The sequence below is a fragment of the Monodon monoceros genome, unplaced genomic scaffold (genome assembly GCF_005190385.1).
Source record: "Monodon monoceros isolate NGI ecotype Baffin Bay Population unplaced genomic scaffold, NGI_Narwhal_1 Super_Scaffold_18, whole genome shotgun sequence".
Classification (NCBI taxonomy): domain Eukaryota; kingdom Metazoa; phylum Chordata; class Mammalia; order Artiodactyla; family Monodontidae; genus Monodon; species Monodon monoceros.
This window is the reverse complement of record NW_021703774.1, coordinates 43,772,843-43,796,975: the sequence shown is the minus strand read 5'-3', so window position 1 is coordinate 43,796,975 and position 24,133 is coordinate 43,772,843. Positions and strand designations below refer to the sequence as shown.

General features: G+C 36.9%; 1 protein-coding gene across 7 annotated transcripts in view; it reads left to right on the top strand.

Moving 5' to 3' along the window:
• The window catches only part of SWT1 (SWT1 RNA endoribonuclease homolog), a 91,628-nt gene extending 70,862 nt beyond the window's left edge, over nucleotides 1-20,766 (top strand). For 5 of the 7 annotated variants that reach the window (XM_029230608.1, XM_029230610.1, XM_029230605.1 and 2 more), the window contains 3 exons: nucleotides 1,732-1,798; nucleotides 5,796-5,860; nucleotides 19,126-20,766. In XM_029230608.1, coding sequence (XP_029086441.1) covers nucleotides 1,732-1,798; nucleotides 5,796-5,860; nucleotides 19,126-19,255 — 262 coding nt within the window. In that variant the 3' untranslated portion in view covers nucleotides 19,256-20,766. Of the gene's footprint in view, nucleotides 1-1,731; nucleotides 1,802-5,795; nucleotides 5,861-19,125 lie in introns of those variants that run through there. The other 2 variants (XR_003794631.1, XR_003794632.1) reach the window with 2 other exon arrangements.
• The last annotated feature ends 3,367 nt before the right edge of the window (nucleotides 20,767-24,133 follow it).

The following is a 24,133-nucleotide window of genomic DNA, read 5'->3' as shown; positions in this document are numbered from 1 at the left end:
AATTACTTGTTGGGAGAATAATTTTTTCTATAAAACATTTTTAGGCAGATTTTTTTTGGCTGCACTGTGAGGCATGCAGGATCTCAGCTCCCCAACCAGGGATCAAACCCGTGCCCCTTGCATTGGGAGCACAGAGTCTTAACCACTGGACCTCCAGGGAAGACCCATAGGCAGATATTTGTTTGTTCTTAAAGATATTCTGTATGTGTCTCCTCCAAAAGAGTATGACCCATTTAAAAATTTGACTATATCCTGAGAAATTATTTATAAAAGCTCTCGCACAAGTCTGATGAGGGCCAACTTGTTTAAAGATCTAATTAAGTTTATTGAGATCAGTTAACTCTAATGTCTGACAGCATCAAGCATTGGCAAGGATGTGAGAACCTAGAGACACTGTTGTAATTAAAAGGCACTTGGAATTTAAGAATTAATTGGGGTGGATTGATTTCTCATAAGTTAAATCATCATGAACTTATTCTGTGGCTTGAAACTATTAGGCATTAGATGGTAATAGTTATTGTTACTATTTTATATATACATATATATAGTACTTGCTGTATATCAGACACTGTTATAAAGACTTTACAGCAACTTGTTTAATTGTCACTATAATCCTATGAAGTAAAGACTATCACCATCCTCATTTAGCAGATAAGGAAAATAAGTCACACAGAACTCACTCAAGAACACAGAACCCAGGCAGACATTGCTCTTAACCACTTTACCATAATGAAAGGACTGCTTTCCTTTTCTTTCCCTTTTTTCAAAAGAAAAAAAATTCATCTTGAAAGAATTAAAAAAATACTTAGTATAAGAAAATGAGAATACTTTACCGCTAGAGGGAGAAACATGGTCTTCCATTTCCTTCTTTTTATTTCTTGTTTCCATTTTATGTTTTTATGTTACTTTATTTTTTTTTATTTTTCGCGGTACTCGGGCCGGGCCTCTCACTGTTGTGGCCTCTCCCGGTGCGGAGCACAGGCTCCGGACGCGCAGGCTCAGCAGCCATGGCTCACAGGCCCAGCCGCTCCGCGGCATGTGGGATCTTCCTGGACCGGGGCACGAACCCGTGTCCCCTGCATCGTCAGGCGGACTCTCAACTACTGCGCCACCAGGGAAGCCCTGTGTTTATGTTATTTTTTATGAGTCAGTGTTACTTCTAACAACTGACATAGTCTGATTACTAATGCTTTTTCATCAACTGCTACGCTGTTAGTTCAAACAGTATTATTTGAATTTAGTCACAAAATCTTTATTAGGATTTTTTTTTATGTGTTTGATAGTTTATATCAGTTGTCCACTTGGATTGGTTGCACATTTTTGTGGAAAATCTTTAAGCTTTATCTGCAGCTTAAAAGATAAGGAGTGAAAAGGTACTTCACATTTCTACCTACCTTTTGAAAAATCTATATCATTGTAACTCAAAATGTGAACTATAATTTCATGTTAGAATGCTAATGGTGTTGATTAACTGATGATGTAAATATTAAGTAAACAAAAATCTTTTAATAATTTGATATCAATTGATAATCGATATTTGTTGAAGTAAGCTCATGGTTTTATAACTGTAATTGATAAATAAAGCCCCCAAAAGATTGTAAACATTTTAATAAGCTTGTTATACAATAAGGTATCTCTCACAGTATGAATATGTGCTGGGAGAAAAGTTCAAGGTATTGTCTTTTCTTAAATCATTCATTCTTCCTCCTTTGTTTTTATTTTATTTTTTAGGATTTTGGCACCCAATAGTAATTATCAAGATGTTGAGACCCTCTATAACTTCCTAATCAAGTATGAGGTAGGAGAAATATTTTTAAATGTTTATCATATTTCCATTATAATCAAGCTTTAATATAAACAAACATAGGTGTTCTAAAATGTAATCAAATGCTATTTAATTGATATTTGCTTTAAATTCTTGAATGCCACAGAAGTTTGCCAGTGCCAGTCAGTTTTTTTCTTTTTTTCATTCTCTAAGTAAAAACATACAGTAGAGACCTATAATAATACACTTTATCCAACACAGAATTGTTTTTCATCAGGGGTGCTGTTGGCATTTTGGACAGGTCATTTCTTCATTGTGTGGAACGTTGCAGGATGCTTTAACATCTCTGCTCCTCAGATACTAAATGCCAGTAGCTCCCCCAGTCAGTGTGACAAGCAAAAATATCTTCCCACCGCACCCCACTCACATACCCAGATGGCCCCTAGGGAGGAAGAACCACCTCCGGTTGAGAACTACTGATTACTGAAAAAGAAAGCTATAATTTAGTCTCCTCCATAGCAGCAGTATAGACCCTGGAATTAAAGTTCTGGTGAGACTCCAGTGTATTTTGTAAATTAATCTGCATGCTTTTCTTATCCTTGTTGATCCAAGGAAGGTATTCTGTTGATCTTCAGTTTTTGTTTGCCTAAAGTTCTTTACCCATGTGCCCATATATTCTTTCTTTTTAAGTGTGTGTGTGTTTAATTTTTAAAATACTCTAAATAAAGGAATATGACATATTTTCAGGTGTCACTTTTCTTATGGAGTCAAACTTCTTTAAATATATTTCTTCACTTTTATTCCTGGTTAGCTCTTTATTTAACTTTTTTATGCCACATCTTACATTAAGAACCTAGTGACTAAGAACACAGACTCTGAAGTCAAACTACTCATGTTCAAATGTTGGTTCTGCCGCCTATTAACTGTATGATCTTAGACGAGTTATTTAATTCTCTTTGCCTCAGTTGCCTCGTCTGTAAAATGGGAATAACATAAGTAGATAAATTACAGCTATTCTTTAAAGACTAAATAATATATATAAAGTGCTCCAAACAGTGCCAAGCACAGAGTAAGTGTTCAATAAGTGTTACATATTTTATTTAAGGAAAGAGTGGTTGTTTACATGTACTTTTTAAAAGTTACATGTACTTTTTAAATCATCTCTTTTGAGATGATTCAGTGAAATAATTATTTCATTATACTTTCTGAATTTCAAATTCAATAAAAATATATTTGTGGAAACAATGGGGACAATTTTAAAATCACATATCCTTGAAAAATCTGATATATAGGTCTTCTTTGGATTTAGTGCTTTCTGTTGCTGAGAGCATTAGGAGAAAATACCCAACTTGCTATTTATAAGAATATGTGGATCTGAGTCCCAGATTTTGAAAGTATTTCTCTTAGCAGAACTTCCTCCCCAGTACCAGTTACTACATTGGATATATTTGTCTCACATCATAAACAGTGATACAACCATTTAAATTTTATAAGATGTTTGGCTATTTTTATACTTAACCTTTGCCTTCTGATCTTGATTTTTTTTTTTGATCTTGATTTTTTAAGGATTAAAAATAATATAGTCATTTCTGATATTTGGCATTCACTGTAAATAGTACAGCTAAGAATTAACGACACCAATTCCATAATCCATTTACAATCACAACTCTAACATTTACTGATGGGGAGGCATCTTTTAGCTCTTTGTTTTCTGGGAATTATTAAATGATATTTAATAGCGTAATTTAAAATGTCCCAATATGAGTAATTTAAAATGTCTTGTATCAGAATTAATGAATAGAATGAAATGGTATATTTCAGGCTAGAACCTGTGATGTATGTCATGAATTTGTGTTTCAGTTTTCCTTTATTAGTAGTAGATTAACTGCCTACTTTATAAGTCATCTGCTGTAACCTGGAGCCACATCACACTTACACTCCAGCCATGTTCTGGGATAAGTGTCTAAATGTACGTGGATGATTGTTTTTTAAAGTAAAGATAAATCTAAATACTTTTTGCTAAAAATCTACTAATGGCTTCAAGAACTATTTTGTATTCATATTATATCAGGTTCAAAATCAGTTCTTCAGCTGATTTTTCTTAGCAGTTGATAGAGAATAGATTATTCCATTCATCTTCTGATCAAAGATCTGCAGTGTTGATTGTTGAAATTTGCTGGCCTAAGTTTGGATACATTATAGGTCCTAGCATGTTGGGGCAATAGTGAAAATATCAAAGGCCCTTGAGACCAGGGCAGAACATGTAAAGAAATAGGAATTGGACTGGTTGATAAGTTAACTCTAAATGTATATTTTAGAACATTTTTGGAAGATTATTTTAATAAAAATTATAAAGTACTTAATCATGATCAATTATACACCAATTTCATAAATCATTAAATATAATAGTAAATATTATGTATAATTAAATAACATTAAATTGTATATAAATATATAATCCGAATTTTAAGTGAAAATTTAAGATTATATACATTTCAACTGTTATATTTAAAAACTATGAGTTTTTAACCTTCAGTGAATGGAACATTTTCTATACAAATACGGTGACCTTATGAAAATACTGAGGAAGCTCGTAGAACTTTTGCAAATAAGCAAAACCCTAAAATCCATAGAAAACTTTCATGCTATAAATCTTTAAAGTAGTGTTAATTAAATCTGGGTAGGAGCATTTTTCCTCATCAAAAAACTGCATACGGGGCTTCCCTGGTGGTGCAGTGGTTGAGAGTCCGCCTGCCGATGCAGGGGACACGGGTTCGTGCCCTGGTCCGGGAAGATCCCACATGCCGCGGAGTGGCTAGGCCCGTGAGCCATGGCCGCTGAGCCTGTGCGTCCGGAACCTGTGCTTCGCAATGGGAGAGGCCACAACAGTGAGAGGCCTGCGTACAGCACAAAAAAAAAAAAAAAAAAAAAGCTGCATACGGCTAATAATAGCTTGAGTATTTTTAAAAGTAAATTGAATAGAAGATAGCCAGTCTCATTTAGTTTCCCTTCACTAATACAGAATTTCTAAAAACTTAGACACTGGGTTATATCTTGAGTAATCTGATAAAAAGAATTTCCTTCTACAAATTTCCAGATTGTTCCTTGCAACTTAAGTACAGTACTGTCTAAATCAGTGGTAAGTCGCAAGAAATACAGGATTCCTTCAGTGTGTTCTCCACGTGTGCCACAACAAGTTTTTGTATGATGAAGGACTTTTATATTTTTATAGTGTTGTAAATTGTCTCTGAATTATAATATTTATAAACTTAAACATATTAGTTTAAATACTTAGACCTCACTAGTCTGAAAAACACATTTCTTCAGAAAATGTCTGTAAATCAGGCTTTTTCCTAAACAGGTAGATCTTTCCACACAGTTTATAACCTTAGTGTTTAAATGAAAGTTATTCAGTAATAACTTTCAGAAGTGTCAATCATAGTATTCAAATGTTGTTAGAGTTGAATATTTTTCTTTCAGCTTGAATTATTTCTATTCTTGAAATAAGAGCTGGCTGATTCTGCTTACAGTAGTCTACCTATGGAACCCCAGATCTACTCTAGTCTTTTAAGTACAGCTGTTAAAAATTTTTTTTAACAATTTATTTACTTTTCCCAGAAAATAAATATTGAATAAATACATTAGGGCTAGGCTAATTGATGCATGAATCTGTTGATAAGAGCCAGTAGTGGTAGAATTTAGTGTTTCATGTACTACACATTTTTTTCTGTCCGTTTGATGTATAAAATGATCATCTGCTTTTTGAGATTCCCACTAACCCCAGGACCATCTCACTTCTTCTGGTTCTGTGAACAGATTAAGTTGTAACAACAGGACTAATATTTTTACACGTAGTTCAGTGTTAGTATTATGGTCACTGATGTTCTAATTGTTATTATTTAGTCCTTTTTATGCAAAAACTAGAAACTTGACATTCTGCTTCCTCAGAATATGGGCCATTCTAATTGTGCTCTCACCACTCATTTGACTTAATATGCATTTTAAATAGCTATATCTTGGTTCTTTTCAGGTAAATAAAAATGTCAAATTTACTGCCCAGGAACTTTATGATTGTGTTTCACAGGCTGAGTATCGGTAAGTCATATCTGTGTGTAGATATATCAGTGTAACACTCTTTTACCATGTATAGCACCACTTGGTGGTGGTGCTGAAGGGTTCTTTTTACGTCTTCACTAAACTATGACATTTTTTTAACCTTTCTAAATATGAAATATACATACATGAGAGCTGTGTGTGTATGTATGTATGCACATAGCAAGTTTAAGTTTGAAAGTGGTTCTCAAGCTTTGGGGCATCAAGGTTCTTTTATATTTTTTAAAAATACTGAACACCCCTAAGAGCTTTTGTTTATGTGGGTCTTATCTATCTATATTTACTGTATTAGAAATTAGAATTGAGAAATTTAAAAATATTCATTTAAAAATAACAGCTAATTACATGTTATGATAAGTAACATAATTATGAAAATAATTTTTTCCAAACACAAAATATTACTTACAAGCATGGCCTTGTAAGAGACTTTTGCAAATCTCTTAATGTCTGACTTAATAGAAGACAGGTAGATTCTCATTGCTTCTTTTGCATTTAGTCTCAGTAATCCCATGTTACATATCTGTGGAAAACTGTTGTACACTCTCACAAGGACGAGAATTCAAAAGGCAAATCACGTCTTAGTCTTACGGAAATACCTTTGACCTCACAGACCCTTTGAAAGAGTCTACATTCCCCAGTCTATGTTTTGAAGAACAGCTCGTATAAAGAATACTCATATGCCTGCCATTCAGTTGATAAAATAGACCTTTACCCACCTTTATTTGTATCCTCCCTCCCATGTTCTCCTTAGTGGGGATATATACGTAGTATGCACAGGGTATAGGTGTAAAGCCCTTCAATCCTGGGCCAAGGCAGACAAATGCATGAGGATTAAATACCCATTTAACCCTTCCAGGGTTGCCCTCCAGTCCCATACCCCATGCCCCCAACCCCCAACCCATATTGTTTTTTTTTTATAATTTTATTGAAGTACAGTTGATTTACAGTGTTGTGTTAATTTCTGCTGTACAGCAAAGTGACTCAGTTATACATATATATTTATATTCTTTTCCATTATGGTTTATCACAGGATATCGAATATAGTTCTCTGTGTTATATGGTAGGACCTTGTTGTTTATCCATTCTAAATGTAATAGTTTGCATCTGCTAACCCCCAACTCCCAATCCTTCCCTCCCCGACCCCGCCTCCCCCTTGGCAAACACAAGTCTGTTCTCTGTATCTGTGAGTCTGTTTTTGTTTCAAAGATATGTTCATTTGTGTCATATTTTAGATTCCACGTGTAAGTGATATCATACAGTATTTGTCTTTCTGACTTACTTCACTTTAAAGGTCCATCCCTGTTGCTGCAAATGGCATTATTTCATTCTTTTTTATGGCTGAGTAATATTCCATCGTGTGTGTGTGTATGTCTGTGTGTGTGTGTGTATACCACATCTTTCTCCATTCATCTGTCAGTGGACATTTAGGTTGTATCCATGTCTTGGCTATTGTAAATAGTACTGCTGTGAACACGGGGCTGCATGTATCTTTTCAAATTATAGCTTTGTCTGGGTGTGTGCCCAGGAGTGGGATTGCTGGATCACATGGCAACTCTATTTTTAGTTTTTTGAAGAACCTCCATACTGTTTTCCACGGTGGCTGCACCAATTTACATTCCCACCAACAGTGTAAAAGGGTTCCCTTTTTTTCACACCCATTTCCATTCTGACTGGTGTGAGATGGTACCTCATTGTAATTTTGATTTGCATTTCTCTAATAATTGGGGATGATGAGCATCTTTTCATGTGCCTACTGGCCGTCTGTATGTCTTCTTTGGAGAAATGTCTATTTAGGTCTTCTGCTCATTTTTCGATTGGGTTGTTTGTTTTTGTTGTTGTTGAGTTGTATGAGCTGTTTGTATACTTTGGAAAGTAAGCTGTTGCCAGTCGCATCATTTGCCAATATTTTCTCCCATTCTGTAGGTTGTCTTTTCATTTTGTTTATGGTTTCCTTTGCTGTGCAAAAGCTTTTAAGTTTGATTAGGTCCCATTTGTTTATATTTGCTTTTATTTCTGTTGCCTTGAGAGACTGACCAAAGAAAACATTGCTACGATTTATGTCAGAGAATGTTTTGCCTATATTTTCTTCTAGGATTTTTATGGTGTCTTGTCTTATATTTAAGTCTTTAAGCCATGTTGAGTTTATTTTTGTGTATGGTGTGAGGGTGTGTTCTAGCTTCATTGGTTTACATACGGCTGTCCAACTTTCCCAACCCCACTTGCTGAAGAGACTATCTTTACCCCACTGTATATTCTTGCCTCCTTTGTAGAAGATTAATTGTCCATTGGTGTGTGGATTTATTTCTGGGCTCTCTGTTCTGTTCCATTGATCCATATTGTTTTGTTTGTTTGTTTTTACTTAAAATTTTTATTTATTATGTAGTCAATATAATACATGCTTATAAAAATGCAGAAATTGCAGATAAATTTCATTTTTTAATATACTTTTACATAGATTATACTGTATATATATGGTTGTGTATACTATTTATTTTCCAACTTAACAAACCTCAATAACCCACACCTCTGTAACCAGAATCTCAGCAAGCATCATTTTTAATGTCTGTATATACTTACATTGTCTAAATGTACCATGATTCAGTTAAGTATTTCCTTAAATGTTGGACATTGACCATATTTCCATTTTTAAACCACTTTATGTAATACTGTGTTCAGTATCTGCAGAAATCTTTGACCATGTTTCTATTTCTTTAGACTATGAACATCTTAAAAGATCTTGATAATCTGTTGACAAATTCTTCTCCCCAAAGATTCTCGTAGTTTATTTTCAAAACTAGTAATGTATAAAGAAGTATTTAGGGTTCTTATCAAAATACTAGCTTTACCAAAATTTTTCTTTTCTTTTTCCCATCACACCATTCTGCCCTTTAGCTCATGTTAAAGGAGGGGAAGGGGGCTGGTGGATGGGGCAGAAAGACAGCCAAAAAACAAACAAAAATTACATACAATAATGGTGGTCATACATTCTACAAGTGATAGCCATTTTCAAATTTTCCATCAGCCTCCATCTTTAAAGGGACCCTCTCAGATGATATGAATGGGGAATCAAGGCTTATTTTGTTTTTATTTATTTTTTGAATTTTTGAATTTTATTTTATTTATTTTTTATACAGCAGGTTCTTATTAGTTATATATTTTATACATATTAGAGTATATATGTCAATCCCAATCTCCCAATTCATCCTACCACCACCACCACCCCCGCCACTTCCCCTCTTCGTGTCCATACGTTTGTTCTCTACATCTGTGTCTCCATTTCTGCCCTGCAAACCGGTTCATCTGTACCATTTTTCTAGGTTCCACATATATGCGTTAATATACAATATTTGTTTTTCTCTTTCTGACTTACTTCACTCTGTATGACAGTCTCTAGATCCATCCACATCTCTACAAATGACCCAATTTCGTTCCTTCTTATGGCTGAGTAATATTCCGTTGTATATATGTACCACATCTTCTTTATCCATTCATCTGTCGATGGGCATTTAGGTTGCTTTCATGATCTGTCTATTGTAAATAGTGCTGCAGTGAACATTGGGGTGCATGTGTATTTTTGAATTACGGTTTTCTCTGGGTATATGCCCAGTAGTGGGATTGCTGGGTCCTATGGTAATTCTATTTTTGGTTTTTTAAGGAACCTCCATACTGTTCTCCATAGTGGCTGTATCAATTTACATTCCCACCAACAGTGCAAGAGGGTTGCCTTTTCTCCACACCCTCTCCAGCATTTGTTGTTTGTATATTTTCTGATGATGCCCATTCTAACTGGTGTGAGGCGATACCTTATTGTAGTTTTGATTTGCATTTCTCTAATAATTAGTGATGTTGAGCAGCTTTTCATGTGCTTCTTGGCCATCTGTATGTCTTCTTTGGAGAAATGTCTATTTAGGTCTTCTGCCCATTTTTGGATTGGGTTGTTTGTTTTTTTAATATTGAGCTGCATGAGCTGTTTATATATTTTGGAGATTAATCCTTTGTTGATTCACTTGCAAATATTTTCTCCCATTCTGAGGGTTGTCTTTTTGTCTTGTTTGTAGTTTCCTTTGCTTTGCAAAAGCTTTTAAGTTTTATTAGGTCCCATTTGTTTATACTTCCATTACTCTAGGAGGTGGATCAAAAGAGACCTTGCTGCGATTTATGTCAAAGAGTGTTCTTCCTATTTTTTCCTCTAAGCGTTTTATAGTGTCCGGTCTTACATTTAGGTCTTTAATCCATTTTGAGTTTATTTTTGTGTATGGTGTTAGGGAGTGTTCTAATCTAATACTTTTACATGTAGCTGTCCAGTTTTCCCAGCACCACTTATTGAAGAGACTGTCTTTTCTCCATGGTATATCCTTGCCTCCTTTGTCATAGATTACTTGACCGTAGGTGCATGGGTTCCTCTCTAGGCTTTCTCTCCTGTTCCATTGATCTATATTTCTATTTTTGTGCCAATACCATATTGTCTTGATTACTGTAGCTTTGTAGTATAGTCTGAAGTCAGGGAGTCTTGATTCCTCCACCTCCGTTTTCTTCCCACAAGATTGCTTTGTCTATTCGGGGTCTTTTGTGTCTCCATACAAATTTTAAGATTTTTTGTTACAGTTCTGTAAAAAAATGCCATTGGTAATTTGATAGGGATTGCATTGAATCTGTAGATTGCTTTGGGTAGAATAGTCATTTTCACAATATTGATTCTTCCAATCCAAGAACATGGTATATCTCTCCATCTGTTTGTGTCATCTTGATTTCTTTCATCAGTGTCTTATAGTTTTCTGAGTACTGGTCTTTTACCTCCTTAGGTAGGTTTATTCCTAGGTATTTAATTATTTTTGTTGCAGTGGTGAATGGGATTGTTTCCTTAATTTCTCTTTCTGATCTTTTGTTGTTAGTGTATAGGAATGTGAGAGATTTCTGTGCATTAATTTAGTATTCTGCAACTTTACCATATTCAATGATTAGCTCTAGTAGTTTTCTGGTGGCATCTTTAGGGTCCTCTATGTATAGTATCATGTCATCTACAAACAGTGCCAGCTTTACTTCTTCTTTTCCATTGTATTCCTTTTATTTCTTTTACTTCTCTGATTGCAGTGGCTAGGACTTCCAAAACTGTGTTGAATAATAGTGGCTAGAATGGACATCCTTTTCTTGTTCCTGATATTAGAGGAAATGCTTTCAGTTTTTCACCATTGAGAATGATGTTTGCTGTGGGTTTGTTGTATATGGCCTTTATTATGTTGAGGTAGGTTCCCTCTATGCCCGCTTTCTGGAGAGTTTTTATCATAAGTGGGTGTTGACTTTTGTCAGAAGCTTCTCCTGCATCTATTGAGATGATCATATGGTTTTTCTTCTTCAATTTGTTAATATGGTGTATCACATTGATTGATTTGCATATATTGAAGAATCCTTGCATCCCTTGTTCATGGTGTATGATCCTTTCAGTGTGTTGTTGGATTCTGTTTGCTAGTATTTTGTTGAGGATTTTTGCATCTATATTCATCAGTGATATTGGTCTGTAATTCTCTTTTTTAGTAGTATCCTTATCTGGTTTTGGTATCAGAGTGATGGTGCCCTCATAGAATAAATTTGGGAATGTTGCTTCCTCTGCAATTTTTTAGAAGAGTTTGAGAAGGATAGGTGTTAGCTCTTCTCTAAATGTTTGATAGAATTCACCTGTGAAGCCATCTGGTCCTAGACTTTTGTTCGTTGAAAGATTTTTAATCACAGTTTCAATTTCATTACTTGAGATTGGTCTGTTCATATTTTCTGTTTCTTCCTGTTTCAGTCTTGGAAGGTTTTACCTTTCTAAGAATTTGTCCATTTTCTTGGCATAGAATTGCTTGTAGTAGTCTCTTATGATACTTTGTATTTCTGCGGTGTCTGTTGTAACTTCTCCTTTTTCATTTCTAATTTTATTGATTTGAGTCCTCTCTTTTTCTTGTTGAGTCTGGCTAAAGGTTTATCAATTTTGTTTACCTTCTCAAAGAACCAGCTTTTAGTTTTCTTGATCTTTGCTATTGTTATCTTTGTTTCTATTTCATTTATTTCTGCTCTGATCTTTATGATTTCTTTCCTTCGACTAACTTTAGGTTTTGTTTGTTCTTCTTTCTCTAGTTCCTTTGGGTGTAAGGTTAGATTGTTTTTTTGAGATTTCTCTTGTTTCTTGAGGTAGGCTTGTATTGCTACAATCTTCCCTCTTAGAACTGCTTTTGCTGCATCCCATAGGTTTTGGATCGTCGTGTTTTCGTTGTCTTTTTTCTCTAGGTATTTTTTTGTTTCCTCCTCGATTTCTTCTTTGATCTCTTGGTTATTTAGTAACATATTGTTTAACCTCTATGTGTTTGTGTTTTTTACGTTTTTTTCCCTGTAATTGATTTCTAATCTTATAGCGTTGTGGTCGGAAAAGATGCTTGGTATGATTTCTGTTTTCTTAAATTTACCAAGGCTTGATTTGTGACCCAAGATGTGATCTATCCTGGAGGATGTTCCATGTGCACTTGAGAAGAAAGTGTAATCTGCTGTGTTTGGATGGAATGTCCTATAAATATCAATTAAATCTATCTGGTCTATTATGTCATTTAAAGCTTGTGTTTCTTTATTAATTTTCTGTCTGGATGATCTGTCCATTGGAGTAAGGGAGGTGTTAACATCCCCCGCTATTGTTGTGTTACTGTCAATTTCCTCTTTTATAGCTGTTAGCAGTTGCCTTATGTATTGAGTTGCTTCTGTGTTGGGTGCATATATATTTATAACTGTTATATCTTCTTCTTGGATTGATCTCTTGATCATTATGTAGTGTCCTTCCTTGTCTCTTGTAACATTCTTTATTTTTAAGTCTATTTTATCTGATATGAGTATTGCTACTCCAGCTTTCTTTTGATTTCCACTTGCATGTAATATCTTTTTCCATCCCCTCACTTTCAGTCTGTATGTGTCCTAGGTCTGATGTGGGTCTCTTGTAGACAGCGTATGTATGGGTCTTGTTTTTGTATCCATTCAGCGAGCCTGTGTCTTTTGGTTGGAGCATTTAATCCATTCACATTTAAGGTAATTATCGATGTGTATGTTCCTGTTACCATTTTCTTAATTGTTATGGGTTTGTGTTTGTTGGTCCTTTTCTTCTTTTGTGTCTCCCCCTTAGGGAATTTTCTTTAGCATTTGTTGTAGAGCTGATTTGGTGGTGCTGAATTCTCTTAACTTTTGCTTGTCTGTAAAGCTTTTGATTTCTCTGTTGAATCTGAATGAGATCCTTGCTGGGTAGAGTAATCTTGGTTGTAGGTTCTTCCCTTTCATCACTTTAAATATATCGTGCCACTCCTTTCTGGCTTGTAGAGTTTCTGTTGAGAAATCAGCTGTTAACCTTATGGGAGTTCCCTTGTATGTTATTTGTCGTTTTCCCTTGTTGCTTTCAATAATTTTTCTTTGTCTTTAATGTTTGTCAATTTGATTACTATGTGTCTCGGCCTGTTTCTCCTTGGGTTTATCCTGCCTGGGACTCTCTGCGCTTCCTGGACTTGGGTGGCTATTTCCTAACCATGTTAGGGACATTTTCGACTGTAATCTCTTCACATATTTTCTCAGGTCCTTTCTCTCTTTCTTCTCCTTCTGGGATCCCTATAAATGCGAATGTTGTTGCACTTAATGTTGTCCCAAAGGTCTCTTAGGCTGTCTTCATTTCTTTTCATTGTTTTTTCTTTATTCCGTTCTGCAGCAGTGAATTCCACCGTTCTGTCTTCCAGGTCACTTATCCGTTCTTTTGCCTCAGTTATTCTGCTATTGATTCCTTCTAGTGTAGTTTTCATTTCCGTTATTGTATTGTTCATCTCTGTTTGTTTGTTCTTTAATTCTTCTAGGTCTTTGTTAAACATTTCTTGCATCTTCTTAATCTTTGCCTCCATTCTTTTTCCAAGGTCCTGGATCATCTTCACTATTATTATTCTGAATTCTTTTTCTGGAAGCTTGCTATCTCCACTTCATTTAGTTGTTTTTCTGGGGTTTTAGCTTGTTACTTCATCTGGTACAAAGTTCTCTGCCTTTTCATTTTGTCTGTCTTTCTGCGAATGTGGTTTTCCTTCCACAGGCTGCAGAATTGTTCTTCTTCTGCTGTCTGCCCTCTTCGTATTGTTCCTTATTTCAACATTGATATTTATCCACATTGAGGCATGGAGCAATAGTCAGTTTACACTCAGTTGTATTATAACATGACATATGTGTTCCTAAGTATCACTGTTATGCAGATTGCATACTGCATACTGAACTATGCAAATTCATGCAATAAAAGCCACAGGTCTCATAGAAAAGGTGGAGTTGGGGTACATCACTCATAAACTTAATAAGTGGACTTCCCTGGTGGCACAGTGGTTGAGAGTCCGCCTGCCGATGCAAGGGACACGGGTTCATGCCCCGGTCCGGGAAGATCCCACATGCCGCGGAGCGGCTGGGCCCGTGAGCATGGCTGCTGGGCCTGCGCGTCCAGAGCCTGTGTTCTGCAACAGGAGAGGTCACAACAGTGAGAGGCCCACGTACCGAAAAAAAAAAAAAAACTTAATAAAGGACATTGAAAAAAAGATAGGAACCTAATCTAAATAGTATCACAGTTTTACACCTTTTAGGACACATTTGTCCTAAAATGGTTAAAAAATACATAAGTCCTAAAATAAATCTAACACTTTACCTTTAAAAGAAGGTGAAGTTTGCTATGGACGTGATCATAGGAAAGGTTGTAGCCTGTGGATTAGTGTGATGTGGTAGAATCTGAAATTGGGTATAAGGGTGTAGCACCAGATATGAATAGTTGTGGCTCATAACAGGAGGAAAGCTGAGGTAGCTGGTCCATATTTGAAGCACATGCATGTGTGTATTGTGTGTATTCCTAAGCACTTTGGTTCAGCTGCGGTGCAGTTTTCTCTGTTCATCTAGCATTTTTCACTGTTGAAATCCTGTTTAAGAAAATGCACAATTTTTGTTGTGCTCAAATTGTTCCTTAATGTATCGATGGTGTTGCAACAAATTCTTGTGTTCTAAACAAGAACTGTAACAGAACTGATGGTATTTTTACTGCTATGTAATGTGCCACTGTATCACTAAACCACAGTTTATTTGCCATTTGTAATTTGCAGATATATTTGTGTAGCTATAAAATTGTATGAGAAGACATGGTGACAGAGTTAATTATCAAGGTGCTTCTACTGGTAAAACTCTAGATTGATAAATATATTTGATGATGTCAAGACACTAGGATTGATAATCATACACAAATGTTACTAGGCAGCATAACTATGAAAATTCACTCACTTACTAGATTAAAGTAAGTTTTCTAAGAAAATCTGAAGCCAGTGGGGCATGCATTATCTGTTGTAGCTGGGGGTGAAAATGGTTTTTTACCCTGATATTCAGACTCTCAATTAATCAGTTGTACTCTTATTTATATATCTTTACAAATACTCCACATTTAAAGGTTTGTGTACATGAGATTTGTATCAAAAATATAATGTCTTCCAACCTTAGTGATACTTTTGAAGGTGTAGAAAGGTCACCATATATAAGTTGGAGGGCAGAGTCCCTTGCAGGATGGTTTCAATCAAATGTCTAAAATTATTTTGACTTCAGCTTACTGTTTAAATACTTTGGAGGTTTTGGTTTTTTGTTTGTTTGTTTTTTGCAGGGGGGAGGGTGCAAGGATCAAGCTTGAATGTTCAAAGTTAAAGTGGTAGTACCCATTTTTCTCTTCTTTGTTTTCCTTCCACTTACTATGCCAGGGATTTGAATTATGATATTAATTAATAAGCTCCCTCTTATATCCTAAAAGTGTGAGTTTTAAGAGAAATCAGATACATCTAATATCTTGAATGCATTGGGAAATGGGGATTGCTGTTCAATGGGCTTTTGGCTATTGGCTTTTAGATTTGTTACTCTGTTGTTTGTTTTGAAATTATTTGCCATATTTTCAGTGAATGGTCCCTCCCATATTAGCCTCAGGTGTACTCCACAGCTCATGTAAGCTGCCAGAAGACAGAGGTTCTTTTCGTTTCAGTAGTCTATACTAGACACAGAGCCAAACACAATAGATACAAGGTAGCAGAGTTTCCCTGTGACTCAGAGATGAAAACAGAAGAATGATTTAACGTGGCAAAGACAGTTACTTAGATTGTCTGAATTTGCTAATCTTTGTTTTTGATTTGTAAAGTGTTCCTTGTGAAGGAAGAGGCTATGATGTGCCCAACACCATATTTATTGCAATAGGGAGGAAATTAAGTAGCTCAAGAACAGAAAACTATTTTGTAGGTTCTGATAAAGCAAGTAATTAAGGTTTCAGATTGAAAGTAGCTTTGATCAAAAGTTGAATTCCATGACACAGTAGAACCTTGGTGTTTATATGTATAAATCAGTGCTTTCTGTCTTCTGCAGTTTGTAGGTTCTTTGTTATAGCTTTCGCTCTTGCCAATGGGGTCTGAGCACTGCTTACCCTGAGCAGATGAGTTTGCTCAGAAAATCCAGGGTGGTAAATTATAACAAGATTATCAAACAAATATCTTGTGTGTGATATCTTCTACATATATGAGAAATAAGTTAGGAACAGTATTTAATTCACTTTGTTTGACAGAATGTTCTGACATGTTTGCAAGACAAGTCTCTAAGGTCATTTTTTCTATGTGAAATGCACATTAGTTTGTGACATCAGCTCCATAAAGTACCTGGCGTATCCACATAATATGCCGCCTGAGGCATGTGTATCAGGAGCAGCTTTGTTTTCCTTCTAGCAGGTGCTTTCAGGGATTACTGCTTTCTGACTCCAGGAATTGGCTCCATGGTAGTATCTTCTAGATTACATTAGAGCTGCGGTTCCTGGACCTGAGTGTCAGCACCACCTGGGAACTTGCAAGGAATGCAAACTCTAAGGCTCCAGCCCAGACCTTCTGAATCAGAAACTGTTTATATACTGTTTTTATATGCACTACACTGTATTCCATTTTTCCTTTATTTGAGATGCACATTGCAGATGTATAGAAACATTGAGAGAGTTGTAAAACATATCCATTGTAGACTTTTTTCTTGTACCTAAAAAGGATTTTGGAAAAACTGCATCAAATATTGGAGTTAGGGCACTTAAATTCACTACTGCCATGCCACTTTGACAAAACTAGCTATGGAAATGAGTCAGATAACCACTGGAATTATTTTTCAATTGATCTGATCAAATTTCCAGTTATTTTGACCCATCTGAGATTTGGTCAAATTAAGTTTGATACTCATAATAGGACAATTTAGAAAGACAGCGGCAGTTCTCTAGAAGTTTCATGAGCAATATAGAATTGCAAAACTAGAAGCAACCTCCAGTCTCGAGCTTTGTTCCAGAAAGGATTAGGAGTTGGGATTGTTTAGTTTGGAAAAGAGAAATAGGGTCACTATAAGGGACATAAAATATTTTTACTATTAGAAGAAATAAGAATAGCAACTTTTTGTTTTAATTTAGGCAGACAGGTCAGATAGGTAATTTTTTAAGGCCCAATGTAAAGGAGGAACTTTCTAGCAATTAAGAGATATCAAAATATGTAATGGCCTTTCTCTCAGTTGTAAATATCTCATCACCAAGAGGTGAAAGCCAAGGTGAGATGATTCATTGGGGATGCTACAGAATGGTAGACAAAAGTGTTAATATTCTGCCATATCTAATATTCTGCCATTCTACATATAATCCACAGGGAAAAGGAACTCAAGAATTACTATCTTCATAGTCTAGTATAGACCCAACACATGTGATGAAAAACACCTGGTACTTTCTTTCCTCAGCCAGCAATGACAACTTGATGCAGGAAACAAAATCTGTAGGTGATAATCCATTGTCAGAATGCTGACTCCCACAAATAAAACCAAATGCCATTAGGATGAAAAGAGGGGATAGGGCTCTCCTCTTAACTATGAGAGGAGGAAGAAAGAGGAGAAGAAAAAGAAAAGACATCGAAATAGATTAAAAGTCTAGTTACTAAGGAATTTTCTTCCACATGTGGAATAAGTAACCAAGAACAGGAATACGGGCCTGCCCTTTTTATTTCATTTTCAAGTTTATAAGAAGACATTTTACATCTCTCCAATTTTGGACCTCTTAGGGTCTTCGGAAGATCATTTTCTGAGCAGTTATAAAGAACTGGCAATGACATAACACTGATTTTAAGCACTCCAAATGCAGGAAACAGGACTAGAGTAACACAAAGCCAAAAGTCAGGTTTCAGCCAGCCCCAGGGAAGCCACACGTCTTCAGGAAGTGAGGCTGCTCAAAATACAGTGTATTTACTTTGCTGCGGCTCCTAGCTCTCATCCTAGTCCTTGAGCTCTGATTGACTTCTTTTTTCTTCGTACCCTGCATCAAGGGATCCGTGAGGGTGGAGGGGCAGTGTGCAAAGGTAGCTGGAAGTCCTCCCCGACACTCTGGACATGGTTCAGAGCAATCTTAGAAGCCAAAGAAGTCATAACAGTGTAATTTTCATAACTGCCATTTCTTGAACACCTTTATATACCAGATGCTGTACTGGGTACTGGGTATTCTTCGTGAACTTATGTAGACCATCTCTCAATAGATTTAAATAGGTTTCCATGAGATTTGAACTCTATAGACACCATGTATAATGGATTGGTGCTCTAACCGATAAAGACCTCACAGCTTGTAGGCCTCCTGTCAGCTTTTGAGAGTCCAGCCAGGCTTCATCTTAGATAAAATTGTGAGTAGTCATGGCAAATATCAGGCCTTTACTCCCTGCTTCCCCACCTCTGGTTTAGAGTAATTACCTAGTATTCATTTGTTAATGACTAGGTTACCTATCTTGACAATTCTCTTTAGGAGTTGAAGCTCTGTCAACTTCCTATCCCCTCGCCAGTGTCTGTTCCTGTCTGGAGGTGCACCCTCTTAGTATCCTCCAGTTTACCTGTTCTCTAACTCCCAAGCCAAATAAAACAAAAATATGTGATCTACTCCACAGTGTTCTTGTTGACAGCAGGTCTGCCATGGGAAGCTTTATTCCTGAATGAAGGAATTGCACCAAAATCATCTCCATGTTGACTGTCTGCGAACCCGTGCTGCTAAGTGCTTATCCTCCCATGTTGTTTGGTTTGGGCTAAGGATCCATAACTTTGGCATTTTCGCTCTCAGATATCAAATAATGTATTTCAAATCCCAGTGTTCTCCTGTTAAGATGTTTTTCATTTATCTGACTAGCTCTCTTGTAGTGATATAAAATTTCTTTATCCCCTAGGGAAAAGTTAACCATCGGATGCCGCCAACTGGTTGAGATGGAACATACCATGCAACAGTGCAATGCCTCCGTCTATATGGAGGCCAAAAAGAGGGGATGGTGTGAAGACATGCTCAACTACAGAACCTAAGTGCTGATTTTGTAACTTAGAAGGAACTGCATCTGTCTTCAGGAACAAGAGTAGCTTTCAACCTTTTGTGCCAAACCCGGGAGACTTGCAAGAAATGTCTTAAGAAATGTCTCAAATGTCAGTGTCTCATAAGTACAAAAAGATGATTGCCTGTTACTGACAGTCTCACTGTGGTTCTAATGTGTCCATTGTGGGATAAACTGTGAACTCAACTTGTCTGAAGTTGACTTTACCTCCCTACCTCTACTCCTAATACTGAGCCAGTGTGTCTAAGGAAAGGAGAGCCATCTTTTTGGTCATCTTAGGGCAAGAGCCACTGCGGCATCTGAGGAAGGCCCAGGACACAGTGTTAGCATCTCTCTCAACAATAAATATGGGTATGTGACCAGAGACGTTTCCAAACCTCAAGAAAGAATTAGGACATGACCATGCTCACCATATTCCACAAGAGAAATCTTACCCTGGGCTGTTTTATGATCAAACCGTCTTCCATGTAGACACAATACGTAATACGTATCCCTTCTACTTCCCCCAAGGTAAGGGAAGTAGAATTTTGACTTTGGCTCCAACTTGCTGCAGTAGCCTCTTTTCTTCCCTGGCCTTGTCACTTCTCAGTGCATTTCTCATGGGATAAACAGGGAGACCCCTCTGCTCAGTGTCCTCTTAAATGTGAAACAGCATGGATTTATCAGGTAGCAGTGGCTGATGTTTGCCCCTGGCTAAACCAAGTGTTTAACTGACTTCTTCTTTAGTTATAAATACCATCTATGGAAATCCTTGTTTACTAAAGTATATTATGCTTTTGTTAATACATTAGATTAAATCTAATTTGGTATTCTATTATAAATGTTAATTTATTTTTTTTAAAAAGCAGTGAATTATTTTTAGTGATTTTGCTTTTCATTTTACTTCCAAATTTTTTTTCTGAACTGCATACAGGTATGATTATAAAAGTGAACCTCCAATGAAAGAGAACTATGCAGGATGCCCACTAGCAGGAAGAAGGATCTGATGAGCTTTGTTTGCTTAGAAAGCCACACCTCCTCCTGGGGCTCAAAGTGCCCTCAGGGATATGAGCCTGGGTAGAAGGAGAAGCTTCCAGAGCACCTCTGCTGTCTGCCTCTTTCCTTTTCCACCCCCTCCCCCTACCAAAGATTTCTTCAGACTTTTATCCCTCAGCTGCTTCTAGTTGTTATTGAGTTTTGCCCTGCTTTGTTTTTGTTGCTGTTGTTGTTTTGGTCGCAGCTTGCAGGATCTTAGTTCCCTGACTAGGGATTGAACCGTGGGCCACTGCAGTGAAAGCGCAGAGTCCTAACCCCTGGGCCGCCAGGGAACTCCTTGCTGTGCTTCATTACCTCCCTTTTTCTCTCTTATCTTTTTAATATGTTATACTTTTTAGGAAATTTTTTTTCACTCCTATCATCTGAATACTTCTACGTGTTTCACCCTATGCATCTGGATTTTAATTTTATCCTAATCTATGTGTCTTTCACTTTGTACGTTAATTTGTCAATTTTCAACCTTTTTTAAATTTTTTTTTTTTTTTTTTTTTGCGGTACACGGGCCTCTCACTGTTGTGGCCTCTCCTGATGCGGAGCACAGGCTCCAGATGCGCAGGCTCAGCGGCCATGGCTCACGGGCCCAGCCGCTCTGCGGCATGTGGGATCCTCCCAGACCGGGGCACGAACCCATGTCCCCTGCATCGGCAGGCGGACTCTCAACCACTGCGCCACCAGGGAAGCCCTAAATATTTATTTTGATATGTGAAAATGTTTTAACTTTCTAGTCTTATTTTTATCTTTAGAAGACATTCTTTAAAATTTTTTTAGTGTTTGTTTCTTTGAAATGTAAGGGTTTTGGGGGTTTTTTTTCTTCTTTTTGTTGCCTTCTTTTCTTATCTTAAACTTTATACTTTTTTTCTAACAGTACAGTGTGGGAGTTGAGGAATCCCTTTCCTCCCATCCCCTGCTCGCTCTTTTCTGGGTCTCCCCTCTGGATTGGAGTAACTCAGTTGACATAAGGATCCTAAGCCCCACCTTGGTAAGTTTGTTTTCATGGGAAATTATCATATCTTTAGAACTCCAGGTTTTAAAATCTCCATTCAGTAAACATAGCTATTATATTTGGGGCAGAAGCTTCATAAGCATGCCATGAACCAGAAGGGACTGATGGGAAAAGTCACATGAGGGCAAGGGCTCTCTACATAAAGTCTTGCCTTAGTGAGGAGCTGGTGATAACTTCCTGAGAAGCATCCCTGAGGATTTTGACAGCAAAGTTCCTGGAACCATTTTACTGTAGCCTTTTCCAGCTTACTTCCACAAGATAGTCCATTTCCTTCTGGAAAGGACCAGGGAGGGTCCTCTGGCTTGGCCAGGCCACAGTTCTTCCAGCATTCTGAGCCAAAGAAAAGCTGGCTAAAGACTTAGAGTCTGTTGTGTACCCTACTGGGTCCTCCTGTTAGGACCTGCAGTGGGCACTTGGGACTGCACAGATTGGAACTTCATAGATGGGTTAATTTCACTCTCCTATCATTGTCTTTGCCTGTCATGAAAGACGGGGGACACAAGACAAACCTGAAACTTTATTTCCTTGATCTTTTGGCCATCATCTTAAAACACAAGTCCTTTCACCCTTTCAGGGTTGATCCACAATTATTTAGTGTCGTGGTCTCCCTTAAGAACCTAGCTTTTATTGTTCATACTCCTGATGTGACATCTCCCCACGCCCACCTATCTATTGGAGCCTTTTAGCTCCCTACCGTGTGAGATGGGATGAAGTTACCTTTATCTTCTCAGAGGGAATATACCTCACTACTGAATAATGAAATGCATCCTCCACTTAGGAAGTGCTGCCACCCATACTCCTTTTCTGATTTAGATTGGACTGACAGTCCAGTCTCCCTCCCAGTTGGTGGCTCTTTAAGCTATTTTGCCAACAAACAACAAAAAACCCCACTCCGGTGAAAATAAGCAACTCCATGAGCTTGAGCAGAATTTACAGCTATGAACCTATAAGGTAAGGCAGTAAGACACTCAAATCTCAGTTACCAACATGGCTCGCTGCTCCTAACTACAAACCAAATTCAATATCCTAGCCTTCGCAACTCTTATTGTAGACTAATGGTTATCGCTGAACTACATTAACTCAGTACATAACCCTTGCATGGCCAGTGGGGATGAACGGTTCCCTGATGTGATTTCCAGTCAGGTAAAATATTGACATGTCCTAGACTTTTTAAAAAAGGCTTTTCCCTTTAAAGGTTTGGTTAAGCTAGAAAGACAAAACTTTTTCAAGTGTAAAACTGTAGTTTTGAGTTTTGTCAAACACAATCACATAATCACCAGCACACTCAAGTAATGAGTTCCATTGCTCCTCGAAATTCCCTTGTGCCCCTTTGTAGCCAACTCCCATCCCCATCTCAGGAAGCCACTGATTTGTCTGCTATCCATGTAGCTCTCTTTTCCAGAATGCTATGCAAATGGAGGCTTTTGAAGCTGGCTTTTCACTTAGCATGATGCTTCTGAGGATCCATCCATGTTGTTTTATCAATAAATACTTCTGTTTTTATTCCTTAGTATTCCATTTTATTCATGTACCCTTCCATTCATTCACCAGTTGGAAGGATATTTGAATTTTCAGTTTTTGGTGATTATGAATAAAGCTGCTATATTCATACACAGGTTTCTGTAAGAACAGGTTTTCATTTCACTTGGGTAAATACCTAGGAATGGGATTACTGTGTCATAGGATATTTAACTTTATAAAAAACTGTCAAACTTTTTCCAAACTGACCTTACAATTTTGTAATTCCTCCAGCAATTTGAGAGCTCCAGTTGTCATTTTGCTTTTTACATTTTCCTAATGATCTATGACAGTAAGCATGTTTTCATGTTATTATTAGACTCCATTTATCTTCTTTGGTGGAGTGTCTTGTTCTAAACCTTTTGCCCATTTGAAAACTGGATGGTCTTATTGAGCTTAGAGAGCTCTGGATGCAAATCCCTTATCAGATGTTTTCTTTCAAGCCTGTACCTTGTAAGGATTTGGCATCACTTTTGGTTAAGATAGAGACAGAACACTTGCATAATGCAGAAGGTAGATCTTACTATCATGATTTGAGAGTAGCCTTAATGGATAGCTGGCCCTGTTAATTATTGATTGGATGACCACCATTACATTTGATAGATGCCTTCAAACTTGGCAACTCTTATTCTTAACTTGCAGGACAGTTCAGTTCATCTCTTAAGAAGTTTCAGTCTCTCGCTCACTGAAGTTTGGTATCCTGTGTGCCTTTCTCCAGGCTAAAATTGTATTAGTCCTGTTGTTCTCTCTGAGCAAATATCTTGTATTTCCACAAGATGTCAACTCTGTATATACTCAGCTTAATAACTGAGCTTTTGCTTCTCACCCTTATTCAAACCCCCAATAGAGAATTGAGCTCGTAACAGTGAAGCCTAAGTACTTTATTGGCCATTGTGCTAGTAACAGTAAGTTAAAGAACCCATGATATGCACTTGAGTACATCCCTCTCTTTATGTACTCTACTTATTGCTCAATGTATCATTATCATTTTTAAGACTCTTAAGAAGCTTCTGGTCTTATTAAGAAAACTGATGCTTCACAGTAATTGCTTTTTAACCTTCAGATAATTGATTTAATAGATCTCCTGTTAACAGGACCAAATTTGTGGCTTGGCCTTACTATTTGAGATTGATATATTTGATTCATATGTTGGCATTTTCTCCTCTTTTTTCACTCAGTTTACCCTGTATCTTAAGTCTCAATGAGAGACTCTTCAAATCCTTTTTTGAAACAAAGTAGGGTACAAAAAATTGACTAATAAATCCTATAGAGACCGTGTTTTCTGTGACTCATAGT